Source organism: Dermacentor variabilis, chromosome 9 (genome assembly GCF_050947875.1).
Source record: "Dermacentor variabilis isolate Ectoservices chromosome 9, ASM5094787v1, whole genome shotgun sequence".
NCBI lineage: Eukaryota > Metazoa > Arthropoda > Arachnida > Ixodida > Ixodidae > Dermacentor > Dermacentor variabilis.
This window is the reverse complement of record NC_134576.1, coordinates 136218299-136240516: the sequence shown is the minus strand read 5'-3', so window position 1 is coordinate 136240516 and position 22218 is coordinate 136218299. Positions and strand designations below refer to the sequence as shown.

Sequence of the window (22218 nt, the reverse complement as noted above, 5' to 3'; positions counted from 1 at the left end):
TATTTGCATTCCGACAACTGACAAGCCGCGACATGGCACTTTTCAAAATGCACATGTCATGCAGAGCTGGTACGGCACGTTCAAGGTGGCGTAGTTACCAGTCTTTCACTTTGGTGTCACTCCTGGCATACGAGGCGTCTGCACACAGTGCAGAGACTGCACACATACGTAGGTTGACCAAGTATGCGGCCGTGACACATCTACTCGTGCTTGTGGAATGAATGCACACCCAAGAGCGAATAGACTTTCCTATGATCGCAGGAGACAAATCTACCAATCTAGTGCAACCTAATATTTCTGTTTAGTGCGAGTAAGGTAGGCATGCATAGCGCAGCAAACAGGATGCCAAAACAGGGTGAGGCAGCAATACAGGCAGTGTAAAAAAATTTATTTTCTCCGCTTCTAAAAACTCGTCGTGCACAATCTGAAATAGAACCAGAGTCTAGAGTGGAACAAGCTCACAAGTCAGACGTGCAAAATTCTCTCTTGGAGCAATAAATACGATCCCGCACCAGTATGAGGATTTTGGTTGCACATCTGAGCGAGTTTTTTTCTTCTTTTCTTTCCCCATGACCAGAAAAAGGCACTGCAGAGGCGTGAACTATTTTTTTTCCCCTGCAATGTGCCATATTGAGCAGACCGCAGTCTATGCACTGCGAGACAGTGGTGTACGCTGACTTGCATATTTCAGCAAACAACTTTAAGAAACTGCTTTTATGTTTGTCAACTTCTCTCTCAGCACCCAAATCTTGCATCAAGATTGCACTTTTATGTTCACTTGCATACAAGGCACATACCATAATGTAACGGTTACACTCGGATGCAATGCACCAGTGGTCCGAGAGGTGCTCTGCCTAAGTCATCAGCTGGTCATAAACCAATGGACAACAAGGGCAGAATAAAATTGAGTGCAAAGAACCCTCACATTAAACGGGTCCAGGTTTGTTATAAATTAAAGCCGCTGCTGCCTGCTAATTGAGCATACGATTGCCGTCCGAGAATCGTCCGCCCATATGCGTCCGAGAATAGCAATGAATATTGCGCAAACATTATTTTCATATAATACTGACCCTTTGCAAAGTCACACACTGCTGCTCTTGGCCACGCTGCTCGACGGATGAAAGAAAAAGGAATAAAATTAAAAGATGTTATTACAAAACATGACCATTTTCACACTACTGCCCTCTGCCAAGTTGTTTTGTGGATGGACAGCCTCAATTTGCTGGGTCAAAGACCAGCTTCCCAGAAGGAAATGGTTTTCTTCATTTCTACTATCGAATGATCCAAGCAGGTACCACTGCTAAATATGCAACTGCACAAGAAAGAGTCCAAAATGCAGTTTCAATGCAAGGTCTGAATGGTAATGAGCAACTGGCAAGCACAATAAAATTCCTTAATGTTATTGGCCAAAATCTACGGGCTATATTGTAAGGTCAAGTGTTATATGGAGGCTCTTTTATTTCAAGGCTACTATACAGCACAGAGAGCAACACAAATGCACACCGAGATCTCAACAGTATTTTTTTATAAGGTATGCTCGGCCCACGCATCCAATTTTCTTGCCCCCATCCAGCGTACCTCAATCCACAAGTGGACAGTGCTCAAATATGAACATGACATATACAATTTCCCATGGCAGCTTTGTACACGAATCTCTATTAGTAAATATGAAAGGGAAATCGAAATTTGCAACTTAAGTTGACAATTGTTCTTGTGTCTGCTAGTAATGAAAAAAATTCCATGAGCACACTTATTTATCAGAATAGCTCCACAAAAAATAGCAAGTGAGGTTCTGTCTTATGAAACTGACAGACCCACTCTTTGAACACAGATTAGGTGTTCCTATTCATATTGACACAAAGTGCACACCCACTGGCACATTTTAAGAACACTGTAGCACTGGGAAAAATATGTCTAAGTATTTAAAAATATAAATCTAACCGCAGCTCGATAATATGCGAAGGTCCAAGGAGATGCCCACTGCAGTTGTCTGCAAATTACCACCGGTGTGAAAAGATAATGGGGCATGGAATCCGAGAAAGAGTCGAAACCCTGGTCGAAACCCTCGTCGTGAAGCCTGATAGTGCAATGTCCTGCCTGAAAAACATAGTACACGATACTCAAAACATCATAGTGCTGTACAGCTTCGCTTCTGCAGGCACAAATAAATTGCTAGAAAATTTAAATTTTGTTTTATGGAGAACCCACACCCCACAAACTTTTGATGCTCACTGTACCTCTCAGTTCCAGGCTGTACATGGGAAGGCAACTGCAACAAAACTTTTGCTTTGCTTAGATTGGTTGTGAATGAGTAGTACATACTATTGAAGCAGTCCAGCCTAAGCTACAGGGCTGGTAATTGTGTAATTTTCCCCTTAAAAGGCTTTAAATAGCACCTAAGCAGGCATTGCACAGCAAATAGTAGTATGATGCCAACCTGAGATCAACAATCAATATTTTCAGTGCACCACAGGTGCATCTCGGAGCCTGCACTACTTGTCGATGTTCTGTGTTCTGAATTATTTATGGCGTATAATGTCAGCTTCCTTTTTTTTTCAGTTTCGGTGTCAAAAATGTATGTTTGCTCGCTTTTGATAAAGCATCCACTCATAGTTCAAATAAGTTATTGCATGGACACTGCTTTATATTTACATTATCTGAAAATAGGCTTTTTATACATGGTCCAGAATTTCATTACAATTAGCCTTGAAACTGTGAGGAAACTCGCATCACTTTTTTATGTGGCTGCGGCTCCCCCATTCCAACCACTCCTGCGACAACCCACGCAATGCGCTCTTCGCAGCCACGAGTTCAAGCGTGGCCCTCTGTCCTGCACTGCCTGCACTCTCCAAGGCCAAAGCACATGGTGCTCCACAAACACCAAGCACGCCAAGCCGAGGGGCTGTCCCAACACAGCTACAAAGTAAGGCTTGCAACGCTTTAAATTCGAGCGGAACACAGTAAGAGAAAGCATGTCAATGGAAGAAGCAAGTAGGTAGGGGGGGGGGGTGATGGAGATGGTTCAAGCCCAAATGGTGCCAATGAGCAATGCCATAAACGCCACGGTTGCATGGGGAAATATCAACAGACAGAGTACACGGGCAGTGCAAGAAAAGCAGCAGGCGCTGCTTTAGCAATGTGAACACAGAAATATTGCCTGCCAAAGGCAGAGCCGGGCACATATTTCCCAAAGCCACCAGACCTTCGGCAGTGCTATGTTAGCCCGTTGACGGAATAAAGGAATGACATGACCGCACAACAGGGGCGGCAAATACTTCCAGCATAGCCCCTTGCTCGAGGAAAAACTGCTGCTGCCACTTCTAAACCATCGTGGGAAAGATGGGACGCACACGGTTTGTATTGACACCTGTCAACTTCCCTGCCCAAATACAGACTCACTTTTATGACTCGAAGCTTGTTTCTTTCCGTGCATCTTTAACTTGTCATTTTTCACTTTACTTGTGCAGAGTTGCACTGAACATTCTGCACATTTCAGTTTTATACACTTTCCACAAAATAGAGATATAGTGGTGCCGCCACCAGCAGCAACAATATGTATTGTAAGCTGCCTTTACACTTGTGACTTCACAGCGCTTCACAGGATGTCCAATATTTTTAGAGACAAATTTCACTACCAAAGTATAACAACATGTCAGCAACATGCTGAACAGTGGTTTTATTGCCACGGAGGGTATTTATATAGACAAGCCAGTGACTGTACATACCATCATTCTCGTGATGGCTGGAGAAGCCCACAAGGACACTAGCCCGCATTTCTTCCTAGTGAAAGTTTCAGAAACCTTTTGCATTGTGGTGCCACCAACTACAGTTAGAATACTGTGGCTTTTTTTTTTTTTAACTTTTTACTGCTCAGGTTTCCTCGGCTGATCGCGACAGGGAATTAAAACCGTGGCAGCAACACTTGGCTGAAAAATATTACAGCGCACCACTCGGGGAAAATAAAAACTGGATGTGTCATGTGCTAAGAGAACAGTTCATTAAAGGCCAACTGCGACAAAATTTCACTTTGGCTATAGTGGATATAAATGAGTACTACATGTATATACTGTTTAAGCAATCTTGACAAAGGTGTAGGGCTGGTAATTGACAAATTCTAAATTGCACCTAAGCAGGTGTGTGCATCTGGTGTTTAGCCTATATGATGCAAATCCCAGACCAGGATCGCCAGAATTTTCATTGTGCCAAGGCACCGCCCAATATAAAAGGCCATGCCAAGGAGCTACGCTGATGCTCAACATTCAGCTCATGATGCTCAAGTTCAGCTCATCTCCGAGTGAAAGCGGCAACATTGTCTTCTAGAATGAAGCTGTATGTGGCTAGTTTCTAGTGGATTGATGTCCGTAGACGAAAAACCGTGGTCCAATCCTGAAGATGGTGCAATATCGGGCCAACCCGCTGTGAACGTGAAGCAGGCTTCAAGCACCCCGCCAACTTGCAAAAGCAAGTTTAATATTTTGGGTCCAAATACAACCTGTATCAGATATTAAGCTGATAAGAACAGATACTACACTTTGACCCATTTGGGCCACGTCTACATTCGCAAAGCCCTCTCTATGTCGGCATTCCCAAGCGCTTGCGCATCTCCTTTCCTTTCCTTCTGCTCTCCAGAGGTGGCGGTCCCATCGATACGTAAATGCCTATGTAGTTTCCTCCACCTCCTCAGGGCAGCAGTCCCGTCGTCCACGTGAATGTACAAAAAAATCACTGTAAAGGAATCCATACCAATGTTCAAAATTCTGTGTCACCTCTGTGTCGTATGCTAAACAGCTTCACTGGTCTTCCACCTTCACAGAGTGGAATGGCTCGCGATTTTTTTCTTTTTTACACCTTCAGTATCAGAAACATCTATTTTTGCAAGCTTTTTGTGATGCAACTATGATATTTCAAGTGTATAATTTGGATGGTGGATAGCCCCCCCCCCCCTATCTCAGCCTAAGCTTTTTATGCAGTTAGAAATTTTGTTGAAGTTGGCCTTTAAACATAAAAGTCCTCAATATGGACTTGGTTCTTTTCACATTATGGCAAATGTAAAAACCAATGTGTGCAATTATGTTCCATAAATATCTGGATCAACAGAGCCCAAAGGTTGCACAGCATAGCCACTCTGCATCACTTTGCAGACAAGTTGTCAAGGAAACTAAAACAATGCTCATGGAAGCACTACCTCCAAAAATTTTGTTCGCTGACCGACATGTCATCTATACAAAGAAAATTGATGCAAGAAAAACGAGATGCACAAGCTGATTTCCTAAGTCAGCCTCACTGAAGGATCTATTCCGTCACAACACACCCCACACTTGTGTAACTTATAACTTTACAATTTAGCTCATCCCACGAAGAAACCATTTTTCGTTCGCAGACCTCGGCAACAATTTCTATTCAGTATCAGGCATGTATGACAGAGGCTGTGGGGGAAAAGAACACAACAAACAGTTTGGAGAAATGTACAGAGTAGCAAAGTCTGCAAACTTGGTGCTACAACCAGGAGTCGTGATGTTTGTCCGGTCTGACAAGGCAATCCTGGCATTCACACTTTCCTCCTCAACCCAGACAGTATGAGGCAGGGCCAACTTGGGATCAGCTGGAAAACACCATCGATTCGCTCACGCTAGCCGCACACAGAGAAAAAGCAGCACCAGTTGGTTGGGGAAGCTGTCAGATACATGGAACAGAGCCTGGCCACGTGCACACACCACCAATGTTGGTTTGAACTTGGAACACTTTTTCAGTAGGTCTTTTTCAATGGCTTGCATTGGCAGCACAACTATATGAGCACTCCTCCTATGACCAGTGTTGTCTGCACCACACTCCATGGCTGTCACAGAGCCGCTCAGAATTGCTCTGATGCAGGTTTAGTGCTTGCACTGGGAAGTTGGATGCTGCGCCCACACTGCAACAGGACAGCGCAAATTCAGGACTTCGGCTACTAACTAGGACAACCAGTGCACCTGAAATTTGACAGGCAAGGCAGATGTCCTCGCAAGTTGACATGCGAATGTGGTTGGCAATGGACGTGCTACAATGGTGCAGCACTGTACACCGATCCGGCTGGAGGGGATCTGACACGGAATGCTTGACTTCACTCTCAAGAGCCTTGGCAACCAGGAAAGCAGCGTCTGTGGCACCAAAACTGAGGACTGACGAGTGGGCGGGAGAACACAATAGTGGTGCAAAGGTGGCTGGCAAGTTCAAACCATTATGTCAGCTGCACCTGCGCAAAAAGAAAAGAATATAATGATGCTTTCAATGTTCGTGAAGAACTTTCAGTGCAACAAGCTTACTCACAGTGAGTGAACTTGTAATGCTTGCATTGCTTCATAATGCTTATAAAATGCTTTATTAGAGCTTATCACCAACTTGTAACCGACATGAAAACATTTGAGTTGAACTGAAATTTGGGGTTTTATATGCCAAGACCACAAATTATGAGGCATACCAAGGCGGGCATACCAAGGCTCTGGATTAATTTTGGCAATCTGGAGTTCTTTAATGCACACCTAAATATAGATACGCGAGCATATTTACATTTTGCCCCCATCGAAAGAATTGAACCCGCGACCTCGAGTTCAGCACTGCAGGGCCATAGCCACTGCGCTACCATGACAGGCAAAATGAAAACACATTCATTACACGCTGATATCTATATTTGAGGTTCACTTTGTTGTATCTGTGCTCGTTATATCAAGAGCCGACAGTTGAAAAGTGAGTGGTGTTTACTGAAAACACATTGCAGCAACTTTCCTGCCACACTGTTGAGCAGCGAGATCATGTGATCAAGTCCTGGCCGCAGCAGTTGTATTCGAAAGGATTAGGCTACAAACCCACTCTCATGTAGTGCACATTGAAGAATGCTGGGTGGCAAAAAAACTTATTACATTAGTTATTATATTATATTAGTCCTATTATATTAGTCCTACACTGTGCTGTTCTTCACAGCCGATTGCCATGGCTTCAGGAAGTAAAATGCTACTAGTCACAGTCGAACCACATTGTAACAAAACAACTTGTAACCAGCTAATGGATAGAATGAAGTAAAGGAATCCCCTTGAAGTTCCGCAGAAATTAGCACACATTTTTATTTACGAAGCAGCAAGAATTTTATACAAATGAACACAATGAATTCTTCTAAGTTAAAAATGAAGATTTACGAATAATTTAACCACAGTTATGCCAAAATTTGCCAGTGTACAACAGTGCTTGCAATTCTGCAATACAGCCTCTGAGACACGCCTCCCCAAAAAAAGAGCTTTAAAGGTCAACAGCAATTCAACTTTATTTTGCTGGTGAATGTGATTTTAATTAGCAGCCCTTAAAGGGGCACTAAAGAGCATCACCAATGCAGTTTAGATTTAGTATTATTGAAGAACTACTTTTGTTGTTTCCACAGTAACAGGCTGATTGCCATATTTACACAACTTCACCGCTCATCCAAATCTAATGTGCACTCAATTTTTGCGGGCTTAAAAGCAAGAAAATAAATGTGTGCCAGAATGTGATACACCTGAATGTAAAATGCATTCGACTTATAAAAGAAAATGTGGCAAGTCCCCACGTTCGCAATCAGAAAAAAATTAGATGTGCAGTTAACTTTCACTGAAGAGGAATATTTTTTTTAAAATAAGCTTTCCTAATGAACGTGGCACGTTGTCATTGCCATTTGTGCTTCATTGGCCACAGATACCAAGCAGAGAAGGCCGTATTCTTTAGCTATCACTTTTAGAGATACTACTATTATTTTCGCGAGATTTTATGTGACTATGTCAGACTAGTTGAAATGTATGGCACTTGACATTCCTGGAACTATGGACAGATAGCATGCTCGACACTTCACCAGAATTGCTGGTGGCAATGTATGCCCACGCATCCGGGGCAGAGCCGCTTGAAATCTCGCAAAAGTGATATCTTTGAAACTGATAGTAGTCGAGCACTAAGTGAACCCACAGAAATCCAAGAAATAATGCTATGCTGCCATCTCGTTATGGTGATGACAGTGCCTCTAACAACTCTGACGGACCTTGCCAAAGCCACGAACGCAGTTTTGGTTGCATATCCAATTGTAGCACGCGAACAATTTTCGGACGCACTTTGTCAGAAAACAGGTAATATTCATGGAAATACAATATAACAGAAAATGAAAGTCAAAGTTCAATTTTCCCAACCCCAAGGCTGTACATCTGCGTAAAATTGCAGATTCCAAAGTATTCGAGACACTAAGACTAGTTGGTAACAAGTATTATTAAACATGGTTTTATGGTGTAATTTTAGACAGGACACGGCGATACAGAGAACATCAAACGTGTTCTGCATATCTTGCTGTGTCCAGTCTAAAACTGAACTGTATTACCATGTTTCATAACTTCAAAGTATATTGTGCATTTGGGCCATTGTGGTTCAGCGAAAGTTACAGAAACTTCCTAAGTTCAGTCTGGCTCTTTTATATAATAAAGCCCTGTTGCAAAAAAAGGAGCTAATAATAAAAAAATATTAGTAGCTGCAGTGCTGTACTTCCTTACGCAGAAATAAAATCCCCAAACATGAGCACGATAAAGGGAAAACTAGCGCCGGAGATTCGTTACTACAGTCATGCAGCATGCAAAGCACTCCTGTTGGCTGACACAAGTTTGAATCACTGACGCACTTGTTTCAAACATATTTTGGCAGCAGCAAGCTGCGCACTTTGCGTGTTCCAAGGCCGACATTTCAAGATTTGCCTTGTTGTCTCGAGATAAGGGAATCTGTTTTCTTTGCAGCAGCAAAGCTACGTTGTATTTCGACGAGTACAAAGGTAGAAAAGCTTTCAATTGTTATCGGGCGCCAAAGATAACGAAAGGTGTAAAATGCAGAGATAAGGCTCCACATGGAAGAGAATGTTATTGACCTTGCTGACGCAGCAAGACCGGGTCGCATGTGATCGCTGGCTACTGGTAACGTTGCAAGGTGTCTGAAAATTGCTGACAAGTTAGCAAAAGATTTACTTTTTTCTTGCGAGGTAGGACAGTGGAAGGGCGGGGATGAGGATGGGATGGTGGGGGGGGGGGGGAGGTCGTGCTCTGCCGGGGAGATTAGGTGGCGGTTAGATAGTTCACATTATCTGCCACAGCTCGAAAAGCGGTTCGCAACATTAGCAATTTAGCACGTTGTAAGCCATTGGACTTGGGCTGGGACGTTTGAAAATTCGTATCACCCCAAAATTTGTATCAGGCATGACCGTATTGCAGAGATTATACTGTAATACTGTATGTATTTCTTGTTGAGATATTTAGGTTGATTTTGCTATAGTGCATCACAATTTATATTCCATCGATTTTTTTCATTTTGTGACACAAATATATATTATGCTGCTGTTGCTGCTCGGGTGAACAAGCATTGTGTACACGGACCTAGTCAGTTACAGAGAAGTACTTTCAGTCCATGGCTTTCTGTGGTTTCCTTTTCCTTCGTTGTATATTCGTGTGTTTTTCAAATCAGTATAAAACAGATATTTGTAATGAAAAGGGCTAATGAAACAAATAAACTTCATGACATCATAGCGAGCTGGTGTGGGAACTTGCAGGCCACTCTTGTTTCATTATTAACCCTTTGAGGGTCGAATTATTTTGAAGAAAACTTTTCCAGGTGGTCAAATTACTTTATTGCGGATCTTGAATGTACAAAATGTATAAAGTCGGGAATAAATAGTAAAAAATAATTAGGAACAGTATTTTGGTGTCGGCATCACTCAGAACTGCAAAATGTTCAATAGTATTTCCGAGCGTGGTACTCCTTGAAACACGGGTCTACCCACAGTGCCTTATCGCAGTCTGCACACCTAAAATGCGCGTCTGTTCTCTTGGAGCGATGAGTTGTGTTGGCGCACACATGACATCTCTGAGTGCGGCTGCCTTGGGCAGAGGTCTGAGGCACCCTCTCGCGTAAGCGCGTTGCCGCGAAGAGCGAGAATACCGCGTGAGCGGTGGTGATAAACAAGCTAACAGCAGTGCCAATCAATATAGAAATCAACTTCCGCTGCCCCTGCGAGAGCGTGCCGACAAAAAGAAAAACCACGTTTCGCGTGCCTCCGTTGCGAACACGCGGCGGAACCGAAACCGCGAAACCGCGTTGCCACTGAGAGCGAGAATACCTCACGAACGACGCTGATAAGCAAGCTAAGAGCAGCGCCAATCAAGATAGAAATAAACTTCCACCGTCCTGCAAGAGAGTGCCGACAAAGAAAAAAATGACGTTTCGCGCGAAACCGAAACCGCCAAAGGGGGCGTTGCCGCAGTCTGAGCGACGCGCTGAAGCTAGCAATCAGCTCTGTTTATCTCCCCAAGAAGGTAGCACCAATTTCAAACGCATCTTGTAAGTGCTAAGAGGTGGCAGCACCTCCCGGTGAGCACGCACCGTCATTATGGCGCGAAATTTCAAAAGGAGGGTCGGAACCGTACCCGTATGGCAAAGACCTTGCGGGACAGAAAACCGCCGCCGTACATAAAAACCTTCAAAGGGTTAAGGTCTTTTCTGGCCTTCCAGGCCTCCTCTAACAACAGTAGGTTTTTCGGTATTGTACAAGTGTAACTTACTAACACAACTAAACTTACTTTTCTCTTTAATGTCCCAGTAAGCCACACAGCTGTGCTCATTTCACTGACCTAAGGCCTAACGTGCTTCTGCGTGTCCATCCGAGTGTGCCCCATCAGTTGATGAAGAGGCATCGGACAGCCGCTTAGGCTGGAATTCGGTGATGATGACCGTGACGTTGTTGACTGTGACGGCACGCTGCTGGCCTGAAGACCGGTCCACGTTCTTGAGGCGGGGCCGGGTATTGCCACGGGAGCTCTCGCTGGAGCCCCCACCGGGGCCCCCGCTCCCTCGCCGGCTGCTCGAGCCCCTGCGGCCACTGCTCGGGCCGAGTTGCTGAGCCACCAGCTGCGCATTCAGGCGCGGCTTCCTGTACAGAATGCGGATGGGAGATGACACACAGCATCAGTGTTGGCAAGACTCTTTTGGACAAAGCTGTTAGGTCATAGCCCAAACACTCCGTTTTCAGCAAAAATTCACTGTATGATGATGACTTGCTCAGTTTTGTTTTTTGTTTGTATTTTTCTGTAAGTCTTCCTTATTCATTTTAAATTTATTATAGCTTTAAATTACCTTGTGCTGTGACAAGCCAGTGGCGGGAATATAAAAAGGCGTCAACCTCCAAATCTTTAAAGCGGTATCAGATGCCAAGATTGTGCTTTGCCTAGAAAAGCAGCTTTGAATGCACCCCAGGTGGCTCACTAATAAACTCTTCGATATACTTTAGAAGCAGTGACAAAATGGAGGTGTTTACATCTTCCTTGGGACAAAATTGTGGTGAGATATTGAAATTTGTCCAAGTCACCTGATGAACTTCACCATGGCAATTTACTGGCTGGTTAGGTAACTAGACCCTAAGAAGGCAAAGTTATTGAGGCGACTAAAAACCCCCTCAGATTTAGATACTTTCTTGCCAAGTTACCAGCACTGAATGGCATGATCAACTATGCAACAGGTTTAGAGGGCACACACACACACACACACACACACACACACACACACACACACACACACACACACACACACACACACACACACACACACACACACACACACACACACACACACACACACACACACACACACACACACACACACACAAAAGGGGATCTACATTTACAAATATTACCAGTCAAATAAAAACAAACTGTAAAAGTGATATGTCCCTGAGCTGTCTGTGTTCAGATCTTATGAGGACATAACAGTACTCACCATCAGGGGAATCATCTCCTCTCTGGATTATTGTATATGAGTACAAAGAGCACCTCTCACTTCTGCATTGCTTTTCAGCAAGAGCTCACAAAGGCTCACAATAGCCTAGGAGGCATTACAGTGACACCTGAGGAGCTCCGCTCGGAAAGGGCTACAGCCATGGTTTTCCACACAGTTGACGGCAGAGATAATGCCACCCACTGCTCCAGTTTACAGCCCACCGTTGCAAGTTTATCGTCCTGTGTTTACCACCCTCTCCATTGAGGGGTCTCGACAATTAGAAAGGTTGATTTAGTCAAATTTTTTTTTTCGTGATTCTCTGGTGTTCCTCTATCACATGTGGAAACATTAAAAAAGAATGTGATGTAGAAGTTGTGAAAATTGCACTTCTGTAGTTCGCTGTCAACAAAAATCAGAAAACTAGGAGTCAGTGGGTTCCATTGCATTGAGAAGTGTACAGCCTTCTGTTGACATAAAGCCGCCATTATGCCACCATTGTAAAGAGGAGAGATCTCAGCCTGACAGCTGCAGCACCGTATTTCGAGCACAAAAATAAAAGCAAGAAAAGCAAACAAGAAGCTTAAAAACTAGCATTGCAATTCATTACTGCTATCACCTAGACACAGGAACCACCCGATTGGTTGGCATAGATTACAATCACCAGCACATGTTTTGTGCACATTTTGACAGTGGTAAGCTGTGCATTTCTTTGTCATGGCAAAATTTGCGATGATGGTATGATGCGTCGCTGGCTCACATTAGTTCCGTTAATGTGTTTGAAATGGAAAATTGGTAAATGTTCAATTCACAAGTCATAATGGCTGTGCCAGGAGTGGGGGGAGGGGGATGAAGGGTAGAGAGGAGGGAGTTAGGGGTGGAGAGGCTTAGTTTCCTTTGTAACTCTCCTCCCCCGCCTCAGGACGTCTACCCCTAAAAAATTTTCTGGGCAGAATTCTGGCTATAGCCTAACTCAGCAGCAACTCCGTCTCACATCTGCGTAAAGCTGATGAGCAAAATTATGCGGCATTGAATTCACTGCCATTTGCGGCAACTCTTTGCACAGAAAATATAGTACGGAATGTCTTGCTGTGAGACTACGACCACTGAATCAGAATATACTTGCATACTTCACATTTCTTCTAGCAGATAGTACAGATATCTAGTGCATATGAGGCTCGTTATTTCTTCATAAATTTCCAGGATATTGCCTGATATTAACATGCTTTGAAAGTTGAGTAATCCTCTGAAAAAAAGCAGAAAGACAAAGTTGCTCAAAAGTACAAATTTCTCACATGAGATAATGAAAATGTGTTATCACATTTATTTTGACTGCCTCATGCTTCTAATATGCATTTCCTCCCTTTCTACCAGGCTGTACACTACCTGTTTTTGCTAGTGATGTCCAGGAGTGGCAAAGAAAACATCATGGCCATTAAGCTACGTGTAGAAAGAAGTCTTTGCTTATACAATGTGGTTCCCTTTCCCTTCTGCGTGCTGTGTAATGCTACACGCAACTACTTTGCTGACAGCACTACCATGTTGGATGGTATGTTCTAAGTTTTGTCAGCAATTAGGAAGGAATAGTCTTAAGTTCCTCATAAAGATTGTAGCCAATAAATGCGTGTGCTCTGAGCCAATGAACCAGTTCTTTTTATGAAAAGCACAACATGACTGACTGCAGATTAAACAGATTTAATTACTATGTAATTACGATGACTCATTATAAAATGCATCCCACAACCTTGAATTTTTGGTCATTGGAGTCTGCAGCGCTTTCAAATTTACTTTAACCTCTTCACTACCAGTGTCCACATCGGTGGACACTTTCTTTAAAGCCAAATACTTCAGTAAAAAGTTGCGAGGCATTAAAATTGCACGCTTTTTTCACCTTGGGCCCCATAGTTTACTTAGCTTTCAAAGGAAAACGCGAAATCTTGGCTGAGGCAGCTGTTGAAAAAAAAAAAAGCACAGTTGCCAGCATTCTCACAAATCTTCCTGTTTGCTGCCAGTGTCCGCATGTGTGGACACATTTTGTTAACGCCACGTACCCCTAAGCGAAAAGTTTCAAGGCATTTATCTCACGCAAGTATATCAGCCTGCATCATGGTCTACCTTTCCAAAGGAGGATGTCATATGTCAACTGAGGCAGCTGTTAAAAAATATGGCTGCGAGCAGCTCACAAGATGTTTTCACAACTTGTATCCACATTTGTAGGCACGGCTTTTTGGCTTCAAAATGCTTATGTGACCAATTTATTTTCACTGAGCTCCTGAAATAGTATAAAATAAACTTTTAGAAAAATTACTCATTTGCTTGCTTACATTTCTTATGGTACTGAAGAGGGTGAACTTTGACACATTCAATTACAGTCCATAATTTGAGATAGAAGAGCCATGTTTTTCTGGGGGGTTTATACCACGTCATCGCACTGTGTTCAGTTCACCAATACCCAATACCCCTATGCGTAGGTACTGAAACATGTTATTTGTTTGCCCTCTGCAATGCTTGAGCGCAGCCTTGTTTTCCTCCTGCCATTTTTAGCAGTCAGATTATCAGCTGACAGGAAGACCCCCCCCCCCCCCCCCAACAAGAATCGACAAAAAGGGGTGGCAAGTGGCCCCAACACACCTGGTAGACGTTCCTTTGCGTACGTCGCACATGAGGCACTTGAAAGCCTCGGCCGTATTGCGGTACGTACAAACACTGCAGTCCCAGACTTGTTCCTCCTTGGATGACGGCGCCTGCCGCTTCGGACGTCTGCAAAGGTAATGCAATGGGTCAAAACCCTAGCTGCATTCGCAGAGTTAACTTTATTTGCATTTCTTTCATGCAGTTGCTAGACGTGTAAGAAACAGGGAAGGAAAAGAGGAAGAAGGGAAGAAAAAGGAATGCCTGTACAGCATTCAAAAGTAGCAATAACTGTACACACATATGCTAAGGTGGTGTCACCATTCCCCTTCGTGTATTTGTGACGTCGAGATTTTCCTTTCTTTTTCATCATAATCGAGCCATGTTTCATCAGCGATTCCTTGAACCTCTGACCCACACCACACATTTTGTCAACATTAGCTGCACTACCATATATATGCTGGCATTGCTGCAACAGTCTTTCTGTTGGTAGGAGTAGGACACCGTTGAAGTTTAAAGGTTGGCTACTTGTTTGACCAGTGGCACAGCATTTCCTTTGCTTAGTTAGCTGATGACTCGGTTGAGCTGAAGTCTCGATTCTCAACTGTACCAAAAAGCACAGAGTTTAATCTCTTTATGCCAGATTGTGGAGACCTAGTAAAAGCACCAATGAACCCTGGTTAATGCCACTATAAGCATCTCTTGTTTATACTATTCACGTGAAAGTTTAATGTGACCTCTGCTCCTTTTCGTGGATATCCAAGGGAAGTATATTACATTAAGAAAATAGAGATAAGTGGTGTCTCCACAGTCATGATAAATCTACAGCAACATATAAAGGGCAGTTGCTTGCTGGGCTAGTTGGTTCACTGCAACTTATGCAACATCACGAAAAATAAGGAAGGGACGACGATAGAGATTGAGTGAAAAGAACGCTGACTTCCAACTGTTTATTCTACCAACGATGCTAGGCGTACGTACACATACAAAGCGCCAGCAGGAAAGAGGGAAAAAAGGGGAGAAAAGAATGTGTACGTATGCCTAGCATGGTCAGTAGAATAAACACAAGGAAGTCAGCGCTGTTTTCACTCCATCTCTATCGTCATCCCTTTCTTATTTTTCGTGCTGTTACATAATTTCTATACAGGGTGTTTTTTCCAGACAATACATATATTTTACAAAAAGGCTAAAAGCACAGCAAATATGGAGTTTTGTTTGCAGAGGGGTCCCTATGTGAGGTCGACATACTTTTCTGCTAATGATGTGAGCATCAGAAGGCTAATTAAGAACATATTTATTAATTTTTTATTGGTGCCTTCAGGTCAGTTGTTTAAATGGCAAATTTGAGGGTGGTCACATTTTAATGCACACTTTAAATCTTGAAAGTCCCATCTAATTAGAGGTATTTATCATTGAATTTCAACATTAAATCCAGGCAACATAGAAATTGAGTGCCACGGGAGCGCAGGAAAGGTCACCCTGCTATCATGTCAGACCAAAACGCCCTGTGACAACAAGCGCGAGTAAGTTTGAAACTTAACGCATCGGCCAGTTGCAGCAGCTACTGATATGGCACGCTTTGCCTGGCAAGCATGTGTGGCTGCAAGTTGGGACAGGATTTGCCACGGCATGCTATCATTCAAACTTTGCCCCACACTTCTTTACAGGGCACTGCCGTCTGATCTGCAGCAGGACGCGCTTGGTCTCTATATTGCCTCAACTGAGCTTTGGAATTTGATGATGAATATCTCAAATATGGTGCAATTTTCCAGATTAAAAATAAACATGGGTGTGCATGAAAATTTCACTGCCCCCAAATTTGTTATTTAGACAACTGCCCCCAAGGCACTAACAAAAAAGTTAATTAACGAGAAGGCACTAATAAGCATTAATTAATCAATTACTGATTAGTCTTCTGAAGCTCATGTCATTAGCAGCAAAGTATGTCCACCTTGCCTAGGCACTCCTCTAAAAAAATGCTACGTTTGCTGCACTCATTAGTAGTTTTATCTAAAAAATCTGCACTGTCTAAAAAGGAACACCCTGTACACAAAACACAGTGATGGAAACCCACTAGCAGGACACAATCAGTGCTTTGTTTCAAATGTAACAGTAAGAGCTTATCAAGTCACGCTAGACAGGTGTCTTCCATGTGTTCTGCATGCTGGTATGCCATTAACGGGACCAGCTGCTTTCCATTACGCAGTAACAAGCACCATTCCTGAAATATCAACTGCTTTTGCACTCTGTACATGTTCGTAAGCGAGTGCCCCAATTAGTAATGGCTGCATATTCCCACTGGTGCACATTCTGCATTGCTTCTTTTCAGACAACCACAACAGCCAAAGTAATTTCTTGTTAGTAGATCCGAAGAAAGAATATGGCAAATTTGCTTCTTGTGTACAGTAAGCAAGCCGTACATGCTAGATGGTCTATGTTCCATTTGGGCGTCTGAAGTTGATGTTACCCATGTTGGTTGCAAAATTAACTTTCAATTAATATTTCCCCAAGTGACTACTAGTAACAAGAAGAAGGGAAACTACGGGGCTTGATTTTTTTTGTTAATTACAACCATGTGAAGTCCACAAGCAATGAAGCCAAGGAAAGCTTAGGATTAATTAGCTCTGGTTGAAATTGACATGTAGAAAATAAGCAGGAAAAGGGAAGATGAAATTGGATGAAAAGATGATGTGTCGCCAGAGGCAGCTGAACCCACAATCCAAACCACTGAAACCATCTTTGGATAGATGGTGTCTCCACAGTCACAAATACCCAAGATGGTGGCTGGATTGAGGGCCGTAGCATGAGTGGTAGCATAATATGGAGTTTGTAGGTTTGGCTCCCACCAGCGACAATTAATCTTTTTGTCCACTTGCATTTTCCCTTTTCCTTATAATTTTCTGCATTTCAATTTAAACTACACCTAATTCCCAATATGCTTTGTTGGTCTCCATTGCCTGTTGGCCCCATATGGTCCCGATTAGAAAATGAATCGAGCCCTTCGGTTTCTCTTCTCGTTCGTTCATACCGAGGGTCTAGAATCTGGCAACCTTAATATCTTTAGGTAGCATATAAGGGTTTATTAGCCATGTGTCCGCCCCTAAAGTTCACACGCTACACGACACCATCAGGCAAAAAAGAATGTCCCACACCCACCCACCATAGCCCTGAGTGGCACTGGCTAACACTCCCAGGGCTCGACCTAGTACACATAAATACCCAAGATATTGGCTGGACTGATGGTCATCAATGTAGCACAAGTGTTAGTACAACACATGCGTAATGAGGAGGCTGTGCGTGTGGCTCCCACAAGTTATATATTCATCCACTTTCATTTTCCCTTCCCTCATTATTTCTTACACTTCACTTTCAACCACAACTAATTTCTTTCTTGGCTTCATATGGTCATTGCTAGTAACAAGGTAACGTGGCAGCCTTTAAGATTAAGTATGTCACAAGACATGTTACCGTGTGCAAATCTTGTCATGGGTATTCAATGTTGCTTTTCTGACATTGTAACAGTATTCTCAAGAAGGCAACTTGGCTCATACTTCTTATAATTGAGAGAAAAACAAGAAAATGTTTTTAGAATGAAGATGACACATTCCTCTATATTACGGTGCTATATCAGTCAATCAATTAGATTTCGGAGTAACCGAGCATGAGAGTATAAAAACATGTGCACCAGGTGCACATGATGTTCAGGGTGGTCCACTCTTAGAGGAAACATGTGAGCAAGCGGTCGCTGGACGAATTGCTTGCACATGTGCATCGAGAGCCAATAGTGCGGCCCTATGGTGTGTCGTCTGCTACAGTGCCGGGACGTGCAAAACCTTGCCTTATGATGGCAACGTAAATTTGCTCAGACCACGGTGCAGCGTGCCCGAATGAAAGTCTTTCTTATCACAGTGTGTAAAGCACTGAGTCTTATCGCCTGTCACAGAACACCTGCTTTTTTATTTGTTGTGCATTTCTGAGGGACTTCATGGCATTTTTCGTGACCGTGTTTTATAGCACATCGAAAGTCAGAGGAGCTGAGACATATTACAATGTGAACCTTCAGTACAATGTTTTCATCGCAACTTTTCCTTGCATGTCTGATCTCTCTCGCCATCTTCCTTGGCTTACCATACTCTCCCTTGTCAGCCAATCCTGAGGCCAATCCATAGCGCTGTGTCCGCGTCTTGCCACTGTCTTTCGTCCCTTTTCGTGCGCTAAAAAACCTCAGTTATGGAATACCAACACGCCCTAACCTACGCTCTTTCAGCCAATCCATTTATTGTAAAATCGCACATTGTAAATGCGCATTACTTCGCTGCTACATCAATGCAACTGCCTCGTGCTAATAAATAGATGGACGGCCAAATCATGTTCAGCGGCAAAATGACCTAACGTGAAAATACAAGTAGATGTTAACACGCACTAGATGTGTCACGGACCAGCCTCAGAAAAATCTTCATCGAGTGCATCGCTTTTTCCCGTTCGGCACATAGCGCTAATGATTGAACTGAGTAAGGCCGAGCTCATTAGGTAAATTGAGATGAGTAGCAAATAGGCCCACCTATCATGCATACGGCGTGCTGTCAAATATTGAAACAACTCCTCTATAAAAAAAAAAATTATCGGACTACTTGTTTCAAGCAGCTTGCTATGCCGCACGCCATAAAACACTCCGTGCTTTATGAAGGTTTACACAAAAGACGGGCATTTGGACATTGTGATGCAAGCAAAGCTACAGTGGCAGCATAAGGTGAGGCTTTTTGCATGCTGGAATAGTAGCAGATGACACACCATAAGCGCCGCCTCTGGCTCCTAAAGCACCGGCGCAAGTATTTCTCCAAGTTGCACATGTGGCAAACCACAGAGCATGAGCACGCTCTCATGTGGTTCCTCCAAGAGTGGATGACCCCGTGCGGCCTCCTGCATTTTTAACTATACCACATGAGCATCAACTGCACACTCGTTCAGCGACTTACAATGGCGATAATGCACTAGACTGATGCTTGCACTCTCTAGTGAAAATGTTGCATGCTACACTGTTTCCTTCAGAAAGATGAATTTCTTATCAAAGCAGAAGTTTCGTATGTTACTATATGTGATGACACTCGCACTGAAGAGTGCTTTGTGCGTACTACCGTGTCTCACAAATTATCGCTGCTGTAAGGCGCTGATATAGCGTCTGGTCGATGCTCGTACGATATAGTTAAAAAGGCGAGAGGCTCCACTACAAGCAATTCAACAGTGAAGAAAAACGAGAAAGTGTAAGCGCTTCATTTATCATCACTAAAAAGAATAAAATTATCTGCACAGCATAACTGGCCGAAATAACTTCTTTCATTCCCTGTCTGTCCCTTATTTCTGAGATATTTCTGCGCTGTGAACACCATCGACATGAAACATTACCAACTCGCCATAGCTTCAACAGTTGCTACACATACACAGAACATTACTGCTTTTTGTCACCATTCCTGCAAATACTCAAGTTAAGACAAATCAGCTGGTAGATCAACAATGGGCCATATCACTTACGTGCTGGCCAAGTTGCCTATTGAAGTTTAGAAAACTTGTACCTAAAGCAAAGTATTACTGCAAGAGAGGACTGTAGAAAAACTGTGTTGTTTCCCAACCGCGAATTTGCAACACCACTTTACAGACATATACAATTTTGTCCAGAGCACTTGAGAGGTGTGCTGCAAAGCAAGAGAACTCAATACACAGTGCTCGTGAAAAACAGCAACGGCAGGGATAAAGGTGCCACATACAATTTAGCCACATGCCAAGAACCCAATTAACTGCTGTGGTATTACTTATAGTAAGGAACCGGGAAAATGAAAGTAGGTGAAAAATTAAAAACTTGGCATTTTAGCACTCTCACAGGTGCCCTGTTCACAACAAGTTCGCTGTACCATGTGTTCACTGTGAAGAAGGCTCCTGTGCATGTGCGTAAATGTTGCTTTTAGATATTTTTTGCATCTTTAGTGCCTGTACAATTTTTTTTCCCAACAAAGCAAGATTCCATCAGACCAAACTTCATATCATTACTGTTTCTTACACAACTCTGTGCTTGGGACAAAGCTGGACATTTGTACAACAAGGCTTCAACATTGACAAAGACTGAACCTTCATGACACTAAACGAACCAGAAGGCTGTTTCAGAGGGCACGACTATAAACTAATGTTTACAATGGCCAAGGAAAGCTTTATTGGCAGTAACTTCACTGTAAACAGACGGATTATATCATCATAGTATGAAAGAATATCAGTTAAGCCGCAACATAAACACTTAACAGTTCGTGTAATGCGCCATGAGAGGTGCAGATATACCTCACATGACAGTTTTGCTCTTTTCTGCAACTAAAGTTGAACCAAATTCGGCCTGATAAAGCGTCCTTGCCATTAGCGAGTTGCAGCATTAAAGCTACAAACAAGTTGGTTCGTGTTTCTTAGCCTGTCTATTGTAGCCGTGTGACGCGAGGGACTAACTCGACTGATAGTAACAGCCCGCCTATATGACGGCGTACATTGATGATTCTGTCAATTCTAGAACGCCTGCAGCAGTCTTGAAGCTGTAGAAATCTATGTCACTACTTTTCTCGTCGCATTTAACGGAAACCAGCAATACGTCGTCACATGATATACGCTGACGAGTGGCTTGGAAACCACAGCGGTGTGCCACACATACGCTCTTTATGTGCGTCCGCATCATTTGCAAGTGATTTGTTTCGCTTACACAACACGTAAGGAAAACGCCGATGCGGCTGAAAACGACGACCACAGAGTCAATACGCGAGCGCGCAGAAAATCTGGTAGTTTCCTGGCGGCCAGTGACTTATGCGCCGCTCCTCCCAGATAACGTAGTAGCGGGCAAATCAACAGCTACAGTTGAAAGGCAAGGCCGACTTATACCAGGAACGAGCCCGCCGTTTTCCAAAAGGGTATACGTCGGTGTATAAAAGAGATGAAAACAAACACAAAGACGAGGAAAGGGCGTATATCAGACTTATGACATGAGGATACTTGAGCCTTGCGCGCAAACAGGCTTTTTTTTTCTTTCTCGTGTGAGGGTAAGGATGGCCTCCAATCAAGCCGCCGCGCCACAGGCAGCTACCTCGTACTTTGCTACGTCAGACACGACTTGCGCGGATGTAACTGGTCGAGTTTCGGTGACTGAATACTCACCTATTGGGACTCTTCTTTGAGTCCATGGCCTAGAAGCAGTACGAGCGGTGAACCGCGCTTCTTTGCATTGCAGGGCAGTGCTGGTAGCTACGGAGATATTGATACGCTAGCGGCAGCGAGCGTAGTACCGACCTCCAATTTTGCATGGCTGTCGACGGTGGCGGGGACAAACTTGCGACACGGCGAGTTTCTTGAGCTGTCCACAAACGGCGCCGTACGGTCCCACTGGCACTAGGCGCACCAGGCGCACAATCCTCAGGACGCGGCGTCGCAGTCATGAAACGACGCTCAAGATGGCTGGCCTTTTAGTCACGTGACCATGTTTTGATCTTTTTAGGCTTAGCGTTGTCACCGCAAATGTTAGCCGTTCTCTGCAGCTAGCGCTAGTGAATTGACACGAAAAGCAATTCGCTTACAGCCTCACAGCTGCTCAAAACCACTATAATTAACGCAAATATAGTTGCCTAGTAATGTGCAAAGCTGTGGATAAAATGTCACGCAAATTGTAAAATCTACCATAAAAGCGCGAGATTTGAATGCTATCGCGCTCATTTCGTTTTGATTAAATTTGTGCTTTTCGCAATCTTTGCTACGACAACTAAACGTCATAGCAGTAGG

The 22218-nt window shown here is 43.5% G+C and overlaps 1 protein-coding gene and 1 pseudogene across 3 annotated transcripts; both read right to left on the bottom strand.

The window, feature by feature from the left end:
• Positions 1-367: 367 nt before the first annotated feature.
• On the bottom strand, positions 368-21929 carry RYBP (ring and YY1 binding protein). Of its 3 annotated transcripts, none has more exons than XR_012822799.1 (4): positions 21733-21929; positions 14422-14550; positions 10602-10951; positions 368-6232 (listed from the first exon to the last, which is right to left on the bottom strand). XR_012822799.1 is itself a non-coding variant. In XM_075669586.1 (4 exons), the coding sequence occupies exons 1-3, from the start codon at positions 21876-21878 to the stop codon at positions 10660-10662; spliced, it is 567 nt and encodes a 188-aa protein (XP_075525701.1). In that variant the 5' UTR covers positions 21879-21926; the 3' UTR covers positions 368-6232; positions 10653-10659. The 3 variants fall into 3 exon arrangements, 2 of the variants coding, with proteins under 2 accessions (XP_075525701.1, XP_075525702.1); XM_075669586.1 differs by having other exon boundaries at positions 10653-10951; positions 21733-21926; XM_075669587.1 differs by having other exon boundaries at positions 10653-10951; positions 21601-21925.
• On the bottom strand, positions 4371-4552 carry LOC142558686 (U2 spliceosomal RNA; annotated as a pseudogene).
• Positions 21930-22218: the final 289 nt, after the last annotated feature.